This window comes from Talpa europaea (assembly GCF_964194135.1).
Source record: "Talpa europaea genome assembly, chromosome: 7".
Taxonomy (NCBI): domain Eukaryota; kingdom Metazoa; phylum Chordata; class Mammalia; order Eulipotyphla; family Talpidae; genus Talpa; species Talpa europaea.
Genome location: NC_140074.1, coordinates 44481823 through 44503679, shown reverse-complemented (window position 1 = coordinate 44503679; position 21857 = coordinate 44481823). Strand labels below are relative to the sequence as shown.

The 21857-nt window shown below is 34.7% G+C and overlaps 1 protein-coding gene across 1 annotated transcript in view; it reads right to left on the bottom strand.

Annotated features, from left to right (window-relative positions):
• The window catches only part of VPS13A (vacuolar protein sorting 13 homolog A), a gene marked incomplete at its 3' end in the record, with an annotated part of 180645 nt that overhangs the window by 82374 nt on the left and 76414 nt on the right, over positions 1–21857 (bottom strand). Inside the window, exons 28-38 of the mRNA XM_084236962.1 lie at positions 21415–21474; positions 21056–21206; positions 20270–20386; positions 20089–20192; positions 15299–15466; positions 13259–13563; positions 7005–7152; positions 3209–3359; positions 1265–1392; positions 745–914; positions 11–228 (exon numbers count right to left, since the gene is read on the bottom strand). Of these exons, the coding sequence (XP_084093088.1) occupies positions 11–228; positions 745–914; positions 1265–1392; positions 3209–3359; positions 7005–7152; positions 13259–13563; positions 15299–15466; positions 20089–20192; positions 20270–20386; positions 21056–21206; positions 21415–21474 (1720 nt within the window). The remainder of the gene's footprint in view (positions 1–10; positions 229–744; positions 915–1264; positions 1393–3208; positions 3360–7004; positions 7153–13258; positions 13564–15298; positions 15467–20088; positions 20193–20269; positions 20387–21055; positions 21207–21414; positions 21475–21857) is intronic.

Sequence of the window (21857 nt, the reverse complement as noted above, 5' to 3'; positions counted from 1 at the left end):
AGTAACTAACCTTCTTCCTTAGTAGTCCATGCTTGAACACTGGTTTCTACGGCAGTGCCTGTGGTATAGGCCTCAAGGAAGACATTTGCAACCGTCAGCAGAAATTCCACACTTGCACAAATATACGTTTCTTGGAGGACTAAATCAGTCACACAAACATCTTTGACTTTCCTGTATCTTACATCCATCATGTCCTTTTTGTCAAACCCAACTGTAAGTCCTATCATTCTGAAAAAAACACAATAACAATTCCTATGAGTAGCATACAAGTCATTAAACACGCCAATAAACTCAAAGATCTCTAATCCCTTTCACTGAGAGCAAACCAGTATTCTTGAATCATTTCTTCCAGGAAAATCACAAAATCCTCCAAATAATAGACTTACAAACTTCTGGAGCACAATTTTTATAAACTACAATGTATATCTTTAAGAAAATATCAGAATATTGAAACTCAGCGTATTTTTTCTTCTCAATTTTTCATATTTTCCAATCACAATACTCATGAATAAAAAATAAGGTAATATAGAATTTAAAAACTTAGCCAGGCTCAGTATTTCTATTTAACTAATCCATCAATCATCCAGCAAGAACAGCACATAACTGGACCAGGAGATTTTCAAAGCTGACTGAGAACATTGATTCAATTGAGCTGAAGTTCCAAATGTACCCAGGATGTACTCAGAAATGAACATGCAATTTGGGGAATAAATTGTATAAAAATATTAATAATACACATATTACCTAGGCGTTGCCTTTTTGACATGAGGTCTTTTATCATCTAAAATACAGTTTTTTAGTAAGAAGGAAGACAATATTGAATCATCTGTACACATTTTTAAATTACTTATAATATTTTCCAATTTAAACTCAGCAAGTTTCAGAGAAGGATCACGAACATCTGTAAAGGAAGTCTGTGGAAGAAGAAATACAAATTTTAAACAAAAACGTATGTCTAATGCATATCTTAAGACATGAACTATCACATTATCTATCAATATCTCCAAAGGACTCACTAATGAAAGGTTAAAAAAATATAACTTAAAAAGTTTATTTTTCACATCACTGGCTATAGGAAAGAAACTAATTCAAAAGGGGAAATAGTTAAACTTATTTTATTATTAGGGTGAAAATATCAATTACTATTCTGAGAGGAACAAATACTGTAAAATACACAAGAAATATTAACAATTGTTATCATAATAAACAGTCATCTGTTATGATTTTCATCAAGTGAAAAACATTTTCTTCTTCCTTAGCTTACCTGGTCAGGATTTGGACTGTACAGTACCATGGTGAGATAATCAGTTCTGAAGCTTATATTTAGTGTTGTCTTAACTTGAGAGGACTGTGAATGTACTTCTACCACAGCAGCTGTGGTAACAGTTGTTCCTTGGAAAAATATTATTGGATACAAGAAAAAAAATATCAGGAAAGGCAGAGTTCGATTTAACAGAGATGTCCCAAAATTTTCTTTTGTGCCATAGTATATATAGAATGGAGTTAATATAAAAACATAGCAATTCCTAATTCTCATTCTAACTTCAGCCACAAGTACCACCACACCAGGTGACTTTTTTCAGACTGAAGTAAAATTTACATGGGTAAAATATACAGATATTATCTGACAATTTGAGATTTAATAAATATATACATCAAAATCACCAACACTCCAATTAAGATATTTAACATTTACACCACTCTAGTAAGTTCCCTTGTACCCACTGCACCTCTTTATTGCTGGATTCAGTATGCTAATATGTTGCTAAGAGTTTTTATATTGGTCTTCATATGGGATCTAGTGTGTGATATTACCCTCATAGTGATTTTTTTTGTTGTGTATGTGTTTTTTGATCAATGTAATGCCTGCCTTACAAAATAAACTAGTGAATGTTCTACATTCTCCAAAAAAGTGTGTCTAACACTAGCATTATTTCAATCCCTTTATTAGACACAAGGCTACTTAGAGTTTCTATATGCATAAAAGTTATAGAAATTGTCATAAATTAATAACATTCCCTTGTTATACTGGTAGCGATCTATAGCAAGCTATTAAATTCTGGTATTGGTAATTTATTCTTTCTGAGTACTGCTATGGGTTTATCAATTAGTCTCTTCAATGAAAACAATGTTTAATTTTGTTAATTTTATCTGTTTCGCTTCTTACATGTATACTGATCTGTATTACTATCTTCCTTTTATTACCTTGGGTTTAACTTGTTCATTTTCTTCTATTTTCTTGAGGTAGAAGGTTAATCTTTGATACTAAATTCTTATTCCTTCCTAATATACTCCTTTACTACTACAAATTTATTTGCATCTCACAAATTTTGACAATATTCTATGTTTATTATCTTTTAGTTTAAAAAAGTTAGTAAATTCCCATATCTCTTATTTTGACTCATTTGAGTTATTCAGAAATTATTCAATGTCCAAATATTTCAATAATTTTTTGGTATTTTATTATCATTGATTGTTATTTAATTCCATTTGGACAGAAAAGCTGATGGCTCCCAAAGTGGTATATCTGTGAACATTCCAGGGGTACTTAAAAAATGTGTATTTTCCAATTGTTGAGTATAATATTGGTTTTTTTTTTTTTTTTGGTCATTGATCATTAATAGGTGTTTTCTACACTAAAGGAATTCTAGTAGTTCTTACACTAGAGTATAATATTGTATTAATGTCAGTTAAAGTTTGTTAAAAGTGCTCAAATACTCTATAGTCTTTCTGATCCAAATTTGTGGTCTACATTTTATTGATTACTAAGAATGGTTGTGCTAAAATTCCTTCTGTTCCATTCATCTATCTTCTAAATATTTGTGAAATCTGTTATCTACTAATGATAATAGTCTCTTGACATCTCTAATATTTTAATACTCTGGATTATCAACATAAAAGATTTTATCAGAAGTATATACTGCTCTACACTTTAAGGAGAAGGGGGGGATGGGCAAGAAAAATTAAAAATAAGGGCCCACTGGGAAGTAAGGATAAAAAGATCACTAAGGGATTTTCCTAACAACAGGATTAGGACTTTTGATTCAAAGAAAAAAAAATCATCATTCCGATGATTTTTCAAATAGATCTTATTTTACCCAAAACTAGATGGAGGAAGAAGGAAGAGGAAAAATGTGTGTATGTGAGGAGGAATGCACAGGCAAGATGGAGGAAAGAAGAAGAAACTGATTTCATGTTAAGAACATACCTCCTGTATGGTATGAAGCATTAGTAGCTCCACTGGTAACGCTACTTTCATCCTTTAGTCCTGCAGGTAAAGCACTATGACCTTCTTCATACCATATATTGCCATTTAATGTTTTAAAAATAGTTGTTATATCTTCTTGACTAAGAATGAACTGTTAAAAGAAACAAGCTTTTCTTATTTTAACATTGCTTCTTCATGTAGTTAAACATTTACATACAAGAAAATATACTCATTTCAGTCCTCTACGAAACCAATTTTTTTACGCAGGAAATATTTCTAACTAAATATACAGTTATCTTAAATGACCATGTTACCTTTAATATCCTGTGAAAGAAATACAGACCACATTAGATGCCAATACCAAAGGAGTTATAAATAACTTTTATGGTTATTAATGTAGATAACTGGTTAGTTTAAATCTTTAAATTTATTTTAAATCTATAAAATGAAATTTTTCTTCATGTATTTATCTACTTTGGGTTTTTTTTGTTGAGTAAGCACCTCAATCTATAAATATAGAATAAAATACATTACATTTGCACAATGAAAAATAGTGACAATAATGTTTCACATAAATTACTTTATTTGAACCTCACAAAAGTACTAGGGATAAAAAAAAAATCCTGGTTTTATAAGAAGATGAAGCATAAATGGTCAAGTGTTGTGCTGAAGTCACTTGAGGAATTCAACGTATTAAATCAAAGCCCCATGTGCTGCAAATTTAGCCTAAAATCACGAAGCATAAAACCAGGCTTGAAAGCTATAATGGTTAATTTACATCAACTTGAGTGGGTCCATAATATCTGTTATTTGGTCCAGTATTGTTCTAGACATGTCTGTTAAGGTATTATTTTAGAGGAGATCAACACTGAAATCAGCAGACTTTGTGTAAGGCTGATTACCTTCCATGATGTGAGCGAGCCTCATCCAATCACTTGAAAGTTTAATAGAAAAAGACCAATTTTCCCTGAGTAAGAAATCTGCCAACAGACTGCCTTCATACTGAGCTGCAAAACCAAATCTTCCCTGACAGCCCACCCCACAGATTTCCAGCTTTTTGTAACCTTCCATAATCACGGGAGTCAATGCCTTAAAATAAATCTCTCTACACAGATAGATGATTAGATAGAGTTGCAGACATCTACAAATGTCCGACTGCCTTCTGGGACAGACCTAGTAGGATGAAACTGGGTCTTCCCCTACCTGAACAACCCAAGTAGCTAGCAGCTGTTGTAGCCCACCTTGGCATTATTTGACCCATCCTGGACCTTATCCTCAGTGGCAAGCAGCAGTCTAATGAATACAAACCAAGGGTATATACACACAAACATACATACATACTACTGGTTCTGTTTCTCTGGAGACCCTTAATACAATAATAATTATGTAAAGGGGGGGAAGAATGAAAGAAGGCAGGAAAAAAAAAAAGGAAGGACACAGAAAGGAAGACAAAGACTTATAAGCTTAAACTAGCATTTAATAACTTCAAAGCAACAATTTCAATCTCCCCAAATTTAACTGTCTTATTTCACCAGGCTTCGTCTGACCACCTTTTTAAAGTGATATTCTGATACAGTATTTTAGGATTAAATCTACAAGTACCTTATTCATGCTACTTATGTTCTACATTTTTTTTTAAATTTTCATTTATTCATGAGACTTGATTTGTGATTATGCAGCGGGCACAGCAAGAATAGTGTTAATGAAAATTACTAAGTTGAAATTAAATATTACAACTTCTAAATCACATCTTTAAATTAGTATATGTATACTGATGCCCATCAAATATTTTTTTAAGATTTATTTTTGCACAGAAGAACTGGAGTATAGGTCAAAGGTGAGGGGGAGTGTGAATGAGAGGACTCACCAGAGGCAGAGTGGGGAATAGAACAGGCAGATTGACTGGAATACACAGCTGAGGGGAGCAGCGGGCGAATCAGGAGAGGTCTACTGTGCCGAATGTGGGTTAGCTCCCTGGCTTACGATTCAGCTCAGGCTGTGGCAGTGATAGTGCTGAGACTAACCCCTACACTTTGCCTGTCAAATATTGTTATTAATGATCATGCTTCACCCTTGCCAAGAAGCTCAATGGAGGAAGTCAGAAGAACTATCAGGATCCAGGAACTGCTGATTTATGGCTTCTAGATGTCAGGTCTGACAGTGTGCGCTACCCCCAAACATCTAATGAGTCAGAACTTACAAGCTGCAACATTTGTTTTGGATGCATGAGACTACTTCCAGCTACTACTTGATGCAGAGAATGTATATGGGGGGGTCAAAGATGTGGAGCCCAAAGGAGGGCTGGAATAGCAGCTCCCCATTCAGGTATCTTAGGGTAGTGGGAGACCTAGTTTTATATGACCCTGAAGACAGACGGGCATTTGCAGATAGTTTACAACATCACCTGAACATTCTGCATGGATTCTCCCTGGAGAAGAGTGAAGGAAAATGGTGTACCTGCTGCCCCACACAAGTCTGCCTGATAACTGGGTAGAGGGTTTGCCAGCATACTGGTGGAACATGCTATTCCCCTCCCCCCGCCCCAAGAGTCTACCTATTGTTTTACTGATACTACAGAGATTTCAAATATTTATCTTAAAAAGGCACTTTCTTAAAGAGTCCTTATTCTTCTATACATTAAGAACGAAAAGATTTTCTGCTGAGATCATCACGTTTTAAATTCTAAATATATTTTTTATTTAAAAGTCTGAAAATTTTAAATTGTTTTTCTCTTTAAATTTTTAGGGCCTCCCTGGTGGCGCAAGGGGTTAAGATGCAACTTATGAAGCTATCCGCAGCCTCTGCAGAATGAGTTTGATCCCCAACCAGGGAGCTACCCACATGGCGCAGCAGACCTCTCCTGACTCGCCCGCTGCTCCCCTCAGCTGTGTATTTCAGTCAGTCTGCCTGTTCTGTTCCCCACTCTGTCTCTGATGAGTCCTCTCACCCCCCACACCTCTGGCCTGTACCCCAGTTCTTGTATGCATAAATTTTAAAAAAATATATAATTTTTATAGGGAGAAATAAAAGGAAAATTGGGGCCGTGTAGAGGATTTATTAAGCTTCTTTAAAAAAAAACCTGCCATATATTGTCATTTCAGCAAAGCACCTAAAAAGATTTTACTTCCATATAATTGAAATGAAAAAGTATGAACTTGTGGATAGTTCTATTAGAGAGCTCTGAAGCAATGGCAACCAATAAGGATATAAAGTTCTGCCTAAAAATATTAACCCATTTGGCATTTTCATCTTCAATCTCTCCATCCTTCTATACTTTCTCTGTTATTTCATATATTCCACTGGCTTTTAAAATAGCTTTTAGAAGCTAAAGACTCTCAAACCATCCTTCCTGAGACCTCTCCCACTAAGTTCTATATCAACATATTCCACTGGCTACTCAAGTGTACTATGTCTAATATTTATTTCCTTCATGGAATTTATAATAATTTATAAGCATTTTAATTATGTGCCAGTGTACTTTTTTAGGCTATCACATTTTCTGGACCACTATCACCATCAATCTGTACATCAGACTGGTAATTTCCATGCAGTCAGAGATAATATCATGTCTTCTTTGTCACTGTATCTCTGAAATCTACCCTAATCCACAGTACGGACACAAATATTTGTGAAATAAATGGATGAAAAACAGTCACTGAATTCTAGGTTAATGTAGTTACAACTTCAATTCTGACCAAGGTGATTAATATGTAACTTTTTCCCTCAAAATTTTTCATGACACCAAAGCAGTATTTTCAGCCAACAAAACAGAAATCACTGAGAACACAAAAGTTACCTCCATGGGCTTTAGTTGAGCATTTACATTAAAACATGGAACTTCCTGATACCAATCCCAGGATAAATTTCGTTCAACAATGACCTCAAGATTTAGTGGTAGCATCAGATCCAAGACATCCTGGTATTTACCATTGGTAAACTGAGTCCTAGAAGTAGAAATAAAATTGCTTTGAACTGTTTACTCATATAGTAGGAAAGAAATTAAATGTATCATTATATGTAAAAATAGTAGAAATCAATAATGTGTGTGAGAAGAAAAATAAAATCTATCAGGCATAACATAGGGAAATAAGAGCTGTCCCTTCCCATTAGAAACATGCAGAGAAATTAATTTTTAAAATAGGATTTTGGAATTTGTTAAAAAGTGCCAAAGTATACAAGTTAGATAATAAGCCCCCCAAATAAGCCCCTAAATATAAATGTTTAATTCATTGATTTAGATATGTAAATACCACATATCTTCTTATTTGGTAAGAAACAAAAGGCATCATGTGAAATTTCTATTTCTGAGGGTCAAAAATAATTGAATATAGACAATTTCACATTAAATTGAACCGTATTTGCCTTTCCAAATACTAATAAAAGGTAAAACTGATGCTCAGAAATGAGTATTAGGTTACTAAAGCCCTTTTAAATTACAATATGACCACTGTACCATCAAAGGCATCTCAAAGTAGTACTCCTCAATAATACAATTTTTTTTTTTTTTTTTTTTTGTGGGACCGTCGCTAGCGGACTGGAAACGAACCGGCGCTGCAGGGGCTGTGGGCAGCCTTGCAGCCCAGCACTCAACCACTGCGCCACCAGGGGAGGCCCAATACAATTATATTTTCATTGAAGTCCCAAATCCTTCAACTAGAGTATGAAGCTACAATTGTAGAATTTTAGATATCACTTACTCAACTGGACAAAAATATGGGAGACAGCAAAGATCTTTCAGAATGCCTAATATCACCACTTTATGAAGTGATTATAGAGTGACACAATACACATTATGCATGCTTGCTTGCAATCTCTACTTAATAAGAAATTTAAAAGCCCCACGTATACAATTGCAGCGAGTGCAAATTATAATATATGCTATACTGTACTGTAGGTCATTTAATAACCTTCTATTACTAAATATTATGTATTTCGGGGCCTCCCCGTTGCTCAACCTGTTGCGCTGTGAAGCTGTCTGCAGACTCTGCAGTGTGTGTTCGATTCCAGGTCGGCCAGGGAGATTCCCACATGGCATGGCAGACCTCTCCCGTCTCGCCTGCTGCTCCCCTCAGCGGTGTTTTCGGTCCATCTGCCTGTTCTGCTCCCCACTCTGTCTCTGGTGAATCCTATCACCCTCCTGCGCCTCTGGCCTGTACCCCAGCTATTGTACAAATAAAAAATAAATCTAAAAAGTTACGTATTTCTAAAATTCTTCACTGTAATAAATAAAACTTAGGTCAATTTTGTACAAGAAACATTAATTTGTTTCAAAAATTACTTCCTTTGAAAAACTTTCCGTATCAGTATTATCCAGTATCTGGGTTAGATTCCATTTTTACATACTCCAAGTACCTCCAAGAGTTTCTCTTAATCTATTTAAATACTGTATCTTAAGTTTGTCTTATCTGTAATTTCAAGAATAAAATATTAATGAGGGCAGGGACTACATTTGCCCTAATATTTGATGTACTTTCAATACAAAGCTCAAATGATTACAACAGGTCACATGTGCAAATATCTGCTAAACCTCACTCACTAAATTGGAGAAACATAAGTAACAATATATGAGAACAGCCATCTTTATGTACAGGAATGGAGAAATCTTAATCACTGGGCAACAGTATTTCACTGTATACATTTTTACTCCTTTGATTACAAGAGGGTGGACATTTCGATTGTTTATTGGCTATAGCTATTCCTATAAAGAATCATCTATGGAATATGGTGGAGAATTATTATGGCTTTTGTGATGGGTCTGATGTGAAAACATACATTTGTAGATGTTTGAGCCTATAACCCCTAAAACAAATACAGTGTTGTAAACCAACATTGCCTCAAAAATTGTTTCAAAATTAAGAGTCATTTAGGGGCCTCCCTGGTGGTACAAGGGGTTAAGACACAGCACCATGAAGCTATCAGCAGCCACCGTGGCATGAGTTGGATCCCCAGCCAGCGAGGTGGCCCACATGGCACAGTAGACTTCTCCTGATTTGCCCACTGCTCCCCTCAGCAGTGTATTTCAGTCAATCTGCCTATTCTGTTCCCTACTCTGTCTCTGGTGAATCCTCTCACTCCCCATACCTCTGGTTGTTCCCCAGTTCTTGTATTCATAAAATAAATCTTTAAAAAAATCATTTATTCATGTTCCGTACCAATTTTTCAAATTATCTTTTCTTACTACTTTAAATATGGATTTTTATCCTTTATTAAGTTACTACTAATGTATTACCCCAATATGCTATTTCCCTTGTAATTTTATTCTGGTAATTAATAATCAAAAACTTAAGAGTCAAAGTCTCTAATGTTCACTACTTACCTTTGGCTTTTGAGATGTTCTATTACACATCACTCCCTCAAACACATTTTACTACATATGGTGACATTTGGTCTTTCCTTATGACTGTATACCACACCATCTTTAAATATAATACATCTTCTTTTCCCAATTCTCTGTCAATGGGCACTTATGTTGCACCCATGTCCTAGTTATTGTAAGTAATGCAGAAATAACATTGCACAGCATGATTTTTTTTGTTTGCACAATTTCATGTTCATCATACAGATGTCCAAAGTGAGATTTGCTGGGTTGTATAGTATTTTCATTTTTTGTTTTATAAGGTAAATTCAGAGATCACTTTTTAAAATGGTTGTACCAGTTTACATTCCCACCAACAACGTGTAAGAGTTTTTTTCCCACATCCTCTACAGAACTTATTGTTGGGGCTCTTTTTAATATGTATTGTTCATAATAGGTCTGAGATGACATCTCATTGTGGTTTTGACCTGAATTTCCCCTATTCAAAATGATGATGCATGCTTTCCATATAGCTACTGGCCTTTTGGAAATCCCGTTTGGTTAACAATCTGTTCAAATCTACTGTCCATTTATTAATTGGATTATTTTTGTTGCTAAATTGAGTAAGCTTTAATTGTATTTTCTTTCATTTTGTAAGTTTTTAAAATTAAAAAACTCCCTTTTGTTTGTTTGCTTTTCTCTTGCCATAGAAGTCCAGCCTCCAAAGACTCTTTATCATTGGTGTCATGAAATCTATCACCAATGTTTTCTTCTATATATTTTATTGTTGTAGGTCTTATAACTACTTTGTTAGTCTGTTTTGAGTATTTTTTTGTGCATGGAGTTAGAGTGATCAGACTTCATTCTTGTACATGTGCTGCCCACTACTGATTTTTTTTTAAAGACATTCTCCTTTATCGACTGTACGGTTGCAGCAACTTTATCATAAATTAACTATTAACATGAGTATAGATTTATTTGTGGCCTTCTGTTTCTGTTCTATTGATCAATAAATCTATTTTATTCCAACACCGTATTTAATTAAAAGTGCTTTATGGTGGTGCAGTGGTTGAGCGCTGGGCTGCGAAGCTGCCCGTAGCCTCTGCAGCGCAGGTTCGATCCCCAGCCGCCGGCAAGAGTCCCACATGGTGCGCAGACCTCTTATGCCGTCCACTGCTCTCCTCAGCAGTGTATTTTGTCAGTCTGCCTGTTCTGTTCCCCGCTCTGACTCTGGTGAATTCTCTCACCCTCCTGCGCTCTGACTGTACCCAGTGCTTGTATAAATGAATAAATAAAATCTTAAAAAAAAAGTGATTTATAGTATTAAAATCAGGTAACAAGATGCCACCAATTCTCTCCTTTTTTCTCAGGATTGATTTAGCTACTGAAAGTCTTTTATGTTGCCACATAAATTTTAGTATTTTTTTATTCTATTATTTTGAAGAAAATCATTAGAATTTTAATTGGGATTGCATGAAATCTACATCTCATTCACTAGAACTGTATTTTGACAATATTGATTCTCTCTATCGACCACGAAATGTCTTTCTCTCTGTTTATATCTTAGTCCATTCATATCCTTTAATCAAGTCTTCTTGTTTCAATTTGTAAGACCTATATCTCCTTGATTACACAATTCCTAGGTATATGATTCATTCTGATGAGTTATTTTATTTTTCCTCGTTATTATTTGTTGATTTTGTAACATGCCACTTGGCTATTTTCATGTACTGTTTCTAACGGCTATTTGGTAGGGTCTTTAGGGTTTTCTAAATATATATAATCCTATATTAGTCTCACATGTTCTACAAATAATGATAGTTTCACTTCTTCTCCAACCTGTTTATTGGAAAATAAGTGTTATTTCCGTCTGTTGCCCAACTGCTCCAGCTAAAAACAGTAAATGAATCTAACCTGAAGTGTTCACAGTGAGTCATCCTTGTCTTGTTTCTAATGATAAGAGAAAGCTTTTTATTTTTAACCATTAAGTATTATATGGACTGTTGATTTTGATGTGTATCATAAGTGGGTGATACGTCTTTTTTTTAAAGATTTATTTTATTTATACAAGAGCTGGGGTACAGGTCAGAGGTGCAGGAGGGTGAGAGAATTCACCAGAGACAGAGTGGGGAGCATAACAGGCAGGCTGACTGAAATACACTGCTGAGGGGAGTAGCAGGCAAGACAGCAGAGGTCTGCCCCACCATGTGGGTTTCTCCCTGGCTGGCCAGGATGGAACCCGCGCTGCAGAAGCTGCAGACAGCTTCACAGCGCTGCACTCAACCTGCTGCACCAACCGGGGAGGCGCCGGGTGATGCACCTTTTTAAATCCTTTCTGAAATAACTGATATTATGTGATTTTTATCTTTTCTTTTGCTGATATACTGTATTACACTGACTGATAAACATGTTAAATCATCCTTGCAGTCTGGGGATATGCTCGCTTGATCATGATGTATGATTACTATCATATATTGTTGAATTCAATTTGCTAGCATTTTGTTAAAGGTTTTTGCATCCATGTTAACTGGTGATATTGGTCTGCAGTTTTCTTTGCCTGGTTTTGCTACTAGGGTAATATTGGACCCAAAATGTATTACAGAGCATTTCATCTGTTGGGTTTTTGGAATTTAAACAAGAATGGGTATGAGTTCTTCTTTATATAAGTTTTGATGAAATTTTCTTTGAAAATCATTTGCCCATGGGCTTTTGTTTGTGGAAGATTTTTGACTATTATTTCAATTTCCTATTACCTTGCCAGGAAATTCAAGCTGAATGGAAAAAAAACCCAGCAGCAGAACTGAGCAACACAGAGATAAGTAAGACAGTAAGTTATGACCACTTAAGTACAGACCAGAGTTTACTATGGAGAAAGAGGAGACAATGGTGGCTACTTATTACTAGGGAGATGCAAATCAAAACCACAAGAATTACTTCACACCTATGAAAAAGGCCTAGATCAAAAAGATATGAAACAAGTGTTGGCAAGGGTGTAGAGTAAAACAACACTTGTATGCTGTTGGTGGGAATATAAATTGGTGTATTTACTATGGAAAACAGTATGGCAGCTCCTCAAAAAATTATGACATATGATTCAGCCATTCTACCTATAGGTATCTATCCCAAGAATGTGAAATACTAATTTGAAAAGATATATGAACCCCAAGTTCCTTACAGCACTACCTGGAATAGTCAAGTCTGGAAACAACCTAGGTGCCCATGGATGGATAGATGACGATGATATGATATTTAGATATACTGGAATACTACTAAACTATTAAAAATGATAAAATATTCACATCTGCAACAATATGGAAAGACATTGTGGGGATTATGCTAAGTGAAATAAGTCAGTACAGAAAGTCAAATACCATATATTTCACTCATTTGTGAAATACAGAGAAAACAAATGAACAAACAAAACAAGCAAATCCTTAGGTTCTGATTACAAAATGTGGGTTACTAGAAGGGAAGGAGGGGGGAGCTGGGAGAAGTAAGATGAGATATGGGGGAAACCAGATGATGGTGGATGGTAACTAAACCTTTGGTGATGAGTGTGGAATACACATTTGTCTGCATGTGAAGCTATAGTCTTCAAACTTGTAGTGTCATAAACCAATGTTACCTCAATAAAAAATAATAATATAGTTGTAATAAAATAAAATCTCACTGGAAACAAAACATTCCAGATCCCAAAGTCTTTAATGTAAGGAGAAGATGGCGATTCAACATGAACATATTTGTGAAAAGCTTACCTGTAGAGTCGCATTTCACTCAGCTTAATTGTTATCAAATCAATAATGGGTGGAGGGTTGCTCTGGCTATCAGTTATCATGTGGAACGTATTCATCATTGTTATTAGTCCAAAATCAGCAACAAACACATTTTCTGAAACTGGAGATTGTGGAATGACCACAACCGGAGCTTTGATGTTAACATCCAATGCCATTCTAGAACTCCTTTGAGCCAGTTCTTTTACACCAGTAGCAGCCATCCCTGCTGCCTGAACAGTTGCCTCAGCCAAAGCTTGTTTAACTGCTTGAAAATTATCTATAAAAGCCTATAAAGTTAACAGAATTATATCCTTAAAGTTACATTAATCAATGAGACATATTACATATATGATTATTTTAAATTTCTGTTTTCTGAAGGTGTTTATGATTTCACCTTCAGGAAAAAAAAAGTTTTCTCGGTATAGCACTAGTTCAGTCTAATTGGCAATATTAATTATTAATTTCCTGCATTAAAAACTCGGGGGAAAAAAACAGAAACACAGTAAGGTAATAAAAATCTTATCCCTTTAACAATGCAAAATGTGGATATTACAGTTTAACTGTTGTCTATTTTCTCATTAACTCTCTTTCTCTAATGGTTAATCACATTTTATTTCCCTATAAATTTCCATACACAGAGATTATTTATGTTTGTAAGTTAAAAAATAAAATATTTTTTAAAAAACTCAAGTTTAGTAACATCAGAATTCTGGAGAAGTTACATCAGTTACATAAAATATAGACAGCATTATATTAATACTTAATTTCCAAGTTTAGTAAAAAGATAACAATTTATCTTTTGAGATTTGAGTGTCTCAGTGATATAATGCTTTTTTATAAGAAAATTAGAAAAAAAATGACAAGGAATACTTGTTCATCTTTATCTTCGTGCACAAAAATATGCCTGTAATAAAAATTAAATGATGATCTCAAAATCACAAAAGAGTAATTTTATTTAGCATCAACCAATTATTTAGTTTACATACCAAAACACAGAGGCAGCATTTTAAAAAAAATAAACAGTAAAGTCATGGAGATAGGTATGACACTCACATGAAAATTCATCAGTTTACAGCAGTGAAAAACCACTGGTAAAATAAACTACGAAAAGCATAAATAGAACTCAAGTATCATAAGGTGGTGCTACATAGGGAATTAACCCTAAAACCCTTAAGATCCAGACATTCACTGAATTAAAATGCTATAGACAATAAACTTTTCTAAATGGTGACTTGAGAAAAAAAAAACTTTAATTATAGATTTAAATTTTGAAGTAGAGTTGGGCAATAAAATTTAAACAGAAATTCAAAATCATTATGTATAAAGAATTCAATCAACATATTTAATATCAATATATAAAATGTATACTTCAATTAACTAGAATATCCCCATGGGGAAATGATATTCAATTAAAATACGTTTCACATCAATTCCAAAGAGCACCTGCACCCCTATGTTTATAGCAGCACTGTTTACAATAGCTAAGCTTTGGAAACAACCCAAATGCCCAAAAATAGATGACTGGATCAAGAAGATGTGGTACATATATACCATGGAATATTACTCAGCATTCAAAAAAGATAAACACATGCAATTTGCAGCAAAATGGATGGCGCTGGAAGGGATCATGCTCAGCGAAATAAGCCAAAAAGAAAAATACCGGATGGTCTCACTCATAGCAGGAATCTAGAAAACTTAAATAAGGGACCAGGAAAATGAATAACTATAAGAAAGTGAAAATCAAAATCAACAAAAAACTATGAACCAGAGACACTTTTTGGGGGGTGGGGGGCGGGAGGGGAAGGATTGGGGTCAGAATGGGGCGTTTGCAATTGTATGGGGGAATATAAAAATAAAATTTATTATTTAAAAAATAAATAAATAAAATACGTTTCAATCATGAAAAATGCTACCCAGAAAATTATGAAAAATCAAGAAAAATAATAAGTTATTCATTTATGTTTGATCACAGCAATTTCCAAAGAGAATAAAATAAATTATAAAACTAAGTAACATACTTACCAGTATAGAATATAGAAATTTTGTGACAAAAACTACTTCAATGCAACCAACAGTTAAATTAACTTGAATGTCAACAATGTTCATATCTGTGTATGCAGCACCAGCAGTTGCATCCACATAAGAGATCATTTTGAAGCTGAAAACTTCTTTTCCAGTGATATAAAGAGCCTGAATGAGAGAAAATTCAGTTATCAAAATCCACGTTTGAATTGATGTCTTCAGTAAAAAAAGAGCTAAAAATAATAAAACATTAGGAAATCTTATTATTTATGCCATGTACAAATAAGGTAATATTTCTAACTCCTTTATTAGCACCTAATTGCAAGATTTTTTAAATTAGTGGTGAAAACCCCCTTTGTAGGTCATAATATCAATTTAGCAGATCTGATCCAAATTTTTTTAATGGAGAGGTCAGAAAAAAATTTTTCATTTAGAATTATTTACTTGTGTATTGAGAATATATACTTATGTATTTTTTTAAAAGATTTATTTATTTATTTATACAAGCACTTGGGTATAGTCAGAAGTGCGGGAGGGTGAGAGAATTCACCAGAGCAGGGAGCAGAACAGGCAGAAGGACCGAAATACACTGCTGAGGGGAGCAGTGGGCAGCAGGAGAGGTCTGTGTGCCATGTGGGACCCTCGACCGGCAGCCGGGATCGAACTGGCGCTGCAGAGGCTGCGGGCAGCTTTGCAGCCCAGTGCTCAACCACTGCGCCACCGGGGAGGCCCACTTATGTATTTCTTGGTTACTGTCAAAGTTTGAAAAATACTGTACCTCTACAGCTTAACAAAATCTACTTCCCTTAATTGAGGTACATGAACAGATTTACCAGATACTTCAAAGGAGTCTTCCCTATTAACAATATACTAATTTTTCTTATTAGTTAGTGAAGTGTTTCTCAGTTGTCAACCAAGAATTATCTAGAGCAACTAAAATTGTCAAACTTTACAATACCAATCAAAGATGATGGAATAGCAGCAGATGTGAAAAGTCAAAAATATTTTTGAAGATGGAAAGAATAACTAACTTAGTTTTCTTCATCCTAAATACTAAAATGAAGAGCCATTAACAAGCAAATGAATTCCAACCAAAAAACAAAGAAAACCCAAGGAACCAAACATATGAAGGACTGAAGGCTAAGGTAGAAGATGAGACTGAAAAAGTCTATTACATACATCCTATCTTAAGATGTAGAATGCTGGAGAGAGGGCCATCCAGCAACAAGGAAAAAAAAACTGTAAATTATAACTTTACTCTATTAATTATAACATTACTATATAATTATACCATAACATTACTTAAAGTCAAGAGAAATCTGAGGGTACAGGTCAACAAATACCCTTAAAAAGAGAAAGTACCTTCAGAGAGACAGAACATAAATACTGTTGACCTGTGGTACGTTGAGGGAGACATAGAGATGTGAGGTACCATACAAGTTAGGTAAGAATAATTCAACTAAAATGGTAAAAGTTGACTATGACCTAATAATAGATATCAAAGTTCCTGAGAGCCATAGGCACAGGAATATTTGACACTCAGTTTGAAGTACTTCATGGGAGTTTGCTGTTGGGAACTCACATGAAACATTTGGCATACAGTGGAAGAACTTTTTTTCTTGATATAACTCCAGAAGTGGGGAGACATTTGTAGTGCAAAGTAGTACCAAGATTATTCTCATCTTAATTATTCTCATTAAGGCTTACAAAAGCCTTAACAAATTGGGAGAAGGAAGGAGCCCAATGAACTATGGTGGAAAACCATGGGTTCCCTGGTGGTGAGTTTGCTGTGCTAATATTTACCTGTGTGAACCTAAACCTCTGAATTATACATAGTGTTGAAAACCAATGCTACCTCAATAAAAATAAATAACAGAGACAGAGAAGAAACCAGGAGAAAGCCAGTAACCTTGGTACTCTCAGGGAACAGGTTGAGATACATTTCCCCAGAGATAAAGACAAAAGAAAACAGTCTCTACACTATGGGAAGACACACTTCTGGGACCTGACGGAAAAGGTCACCTTTCCTCAGGGCAAGAAAAGATACAAATTAAATGTTATGGGGAAGAGGAAAAGGATCTCCATTAACGTCCCATTTCTGAGACCTAGAGAAAGAGTTTGCTTAGGACTGTAACTGAACTGAGACAAAATAAAAACCTACCCAAAGCACCTCTTTACCTCTATCCTGTACCCTCAAATACTCACCACCAAGCTTGCAAGCACTAAGAAACAAGAAGCTGTAGAATCTAACATCAAGAAAAGAGTGTGGGCAAAGAACTTTCTGAGGATGGGAGAAGTAAAGTCAAAAGCAGAGATTGGAGCAGGATTATATCAACAGAACTCCCACCCAGCTCTGCACTGGTCTAGGATACGGCTAAAGGAGTTAGAAGCAATGGTGTATTGAAGAAGACCATATTAAACAAGAAAACTCAAACCCAGCTCAACTCTCTACTACATTGACTCAACCTCTCACACTAACAATCTAGCAAAAAAAGAGCATACACTTTTTTTTTCAGACATAAGTACTATGTACCTCAGTCTCCAATATCCTATATGTCTTTTATGCAATAATTAAGACACCCCAAAAAGCAACAAAACAGTATTTAACAAATGACAAAGCAACAAAACTAGACTTGCCTGTAACAGAGATGCTGCAACTTTTAGTCAGTGAATTTTAAACTGGTATGTTTATTATGGTAAATGCTTCCAGTAAAAAGAGTGGAAAATACACAAGAACAAATGAAGAATATCAGCACAGAAATAGAAAAACAGTCAAAGAGGGAAGCAAAAACTTTCAAAAAGTATGCTAACAGACATGAAGTATATCTTCAATGATTGAACAGATTAATGGAATCAAAGACAAAATCAATGACCTTACAAAAAGATCAACATGAACTATTCAAACTGAACTATACGGAGAGAAGAATGGGGGGGGAATTAAAGATTCCAAATTGTGGACACTATCTAACAGGATTGTAGTGGGGATATTTGCAATCCAAGAGGAAGAAAAACAAGGAGATAGGGGAGGGAAAGGTGGAGAAAGAGGGCAGAAAAGAGACAGAACTGTTTGAAAAAATAAAGAAAAATAGTGGAATACAGATCCAAGAAGCTCAGTAAATATCAAACAAAACATAACTTACATACACTTAGACATATCATAATCAAATATTGAAAACAGTCAAATAAAAATGAGAAATCATGTACAAAGAAAGAATGTTAAGATATACTGCAGGGGCCTCCCCGGTAGCGCAGCAGTTGAGCACTGGGTTGCGAAGCTGCCCGCAGCCTCTGCAGCTCCGGTTCAATCCCCGGCTGCTCCCTGGCCACTGGAGGAGGGTCCCGCATGGCGCGCAGACCTCTCCTGCCGCCCGCTGCTCCCTTCAGCAGTGTACTTCGGTCCTTCTGCCTGCTCTGCTCCCTGCTCTGGCTCTGGTGAATTCTCTCACCCTCCCGTGCTTCTGACTGTACCCAGTGCTTGTATAAATAAATAAATAAATAAATAAATCTTTAAAAAAAAAAAAGATATACTGCAGATCTCTCAACAAGATCACGTATTACAAAGAACAGTAAGTTACATCTTTAACAGTTTGAAGGTGGGGAGGGGTTGGGGGTGGAAGGAACCTATCTATATCCCTCAAAAACATTACTCAGGAAATGAAGCTGAAGTGAAAGGGTTTTTTCCCAGATTCCATTCCTCCAAAGAAAACCTCAATTCCAGACAGCTTCACTGGGAATTCCATCAAACACTTAAACAAGACAATGCCAGTTCTGCAGACTTCTTTCAGAAAACAGAGAATAAAATACTTTCAAATTCATTTTATGAAGCCATATTAGCCTGATACTAAAGCCAGAAAGTAGAGAATAGAAATACTTATGTACCTACCACTCTGATTTAACATGTATTAGCAATTCTACGTTTGAATACTTTCAAAACACTTCTCTATAAAGAAGACTTAAGAATCTTATTTACACTGGTATCTTATTTCATAAGAAATGTCAGATGAGCTAGAATCCTTTTCTGTTCATGGCACACATAAGTAACAACACTATTTATACCATGGTATTGGGTAAACTAAAGGATGTTACTGCAAACCAGAGTCAAACAGTCTGAGCACTTCAGGTAAACATTGTACAAGTGCTCAGAAAGCTGAAGACCTTAATATATTATTGTATCTAAAACGCAGATGTCGGGCCTCCCCAGTGGCGCAGCGGTTGAGCACTGGGTTGCGAAGCTGCCCGGTTCGATCCCCGGCTGCTCCCCGGCCACCAGAGGAGGGTCCCACATGGCGCGCAGACCTCTCCTGCCGCCCGCTGCTCCCCTCAGCAGTGTACTTCGGTCCTTCTGCCTGCTCTGCTCCCCACTCTGGCTCTGGTGAATTCTCTCACCCTCCCGTGCTTCTGACTGTACCCAGTGCTTGCAAAAATAAATAAATAAATAAAACTTTTTAAAAAAAAATTAAAAAAAAAAATTTAAAATAAATAAATAAAGCCCAGATGTCCACAATAGTGTGTCATGGCACAACAGATATATCTAGAACTAGAGCAAAAAGCATATTATGCCTCTCCGGTCCCTTAATATGTGGAGCATTACTACACAAGGTGGTTTATTAAAAAATCATGTCCACTGGAATCCAAGTCATACAACTACTACAAAACAGAATAAGATAAAAACACAATTATCCCTAACTCAAAACCCATGAACTTTATAAGCCACATTGCTGAAATCAACTATCTTCTACCTACATATATAAAGAACATCAAATATGTAATATTAATGAATAAATTCTTACCTTTTTGTACACAGCTGCTATATCAGAATCCAAAATAATTATATTTCTTAGCTTAGCATTTATTTCAGTTACTGAAGGCTTCATAATCACTTCAGAATCAAGTCCTAAGGAATAAACGGATGATTAAATGTCTTTTCTTTCACTTCACAGTTTTGAATTTATTTTTCTGAAATTTTATTACCTTCAATCTTAATTTCAGAAATATTACGTTTCTGATCTTTAATAAAGATCTGTAAACATGATAATTCTGCTAAAATTTGCAAGGTAATAATATCTTCATTCTTGGGTAGTTTTAAAGCTGCAAAAATCAATCATATTGTTAAAAAGAAAAAGGAAACACTTAAGCAATTACCTCACTAAGCTTATAAAGTAACTGGAATACGACAACAAACATTGATACCACTAGAGGAAACCTGACTTATAATTCAACTGAAAGCAAGAAAAATATTTCCTAATGAATTAAGGTAAGAATTCTAAAATATAATCAAATCTAATAAAAACAAAAGCAAACAGACAGAATGACAACAAAAACCAGTTCTGAAAGACTAACTTCATGAAACCAAGGAGTTGTAGTTGTAAAGTCCATAAATATTTTAATTCTCAATGACTATAAGGTGACACTGTCATTGAAGTTTCAACTTTACTGTACTTAAAAATCTCTCTAATAAATTCTTTGATATTATCCAAATTTTGCTCTACTTTTCTATTCTAAAATGTTATTCAATGCATGAATTTTAATATAAACCAAATTCTTCCACTGTATAATCTTCAACTAAAAAGAATAAAAGCCACATTTTTATCAGAAGTAATCACTTCACTATTATTTTCTAAAACTAATATAGTATATGATCCCTCTAAATAACAAAGGTAACAGAATTCTGAAGTCAGTTAGTATAATTAACATTGAAGTCACAATTTATTAATCTACTTGGCAAAAAAATTCCATGTTGAAGTTTAAAAAACATACGTATTTTTTTATTATCTCCTTTGTCTTCAGTGTCCATGACATAAATGGAGGCTGGTGTTTCCTCTAATTGTGGAAGGAGATTATTAAAATAATTCATTGTGTTCAGAAGTGCTTCAGTGTGTAAATGAATATCCAAAGAGGAAAAATTCACCTAAGGGAACAGTTAATTTTAATAACCGATCAATAAATATTTGTCTGAGCTCTAAAAGGCAGTATATATTGTGCTTTTATAAAGCATAAAACTTACAATATTGCATTTTTAACCTCAAGGATCACAGACTTCTAGTTACAATTTTCACAGTACACTAAGTTAGAAATACACTATCTTATTAAAAAAACAAATTATTGACCATTCATACCTTAATCAGTTGCAAAACATTGTTACAGGTACCTTTCAAACCAGATACATTTTTTTCAGCCTATCCAAAGAGAGAAAACAATCAGGAAGACATATATTTACACAATCACATAATGGTCCTAATATACATTTATATAACATTTCCAGCTATTTATATATCTGTATATAATTATATATATAATTACCTAAGCAAACAACTACTTCACCAGAACAACAAAAAAAAAAAATACAGTAAATGTCAGACTGCCACAGAGCAAATACTTATGTTCTATTGCTTATTATCAAGAGTGGAAATTTAGGTATTATCAAGTGTGGAGAATAATCATTCAGGCATCAACAACTATTAGATTATTCTTGATTTTTTCTGTATGTGAAAACAAAATTTGTGTTCAAGTTTATTACAGAATTATCTACCAAGTATCCAAAACTAAGTTATCTTGAGAT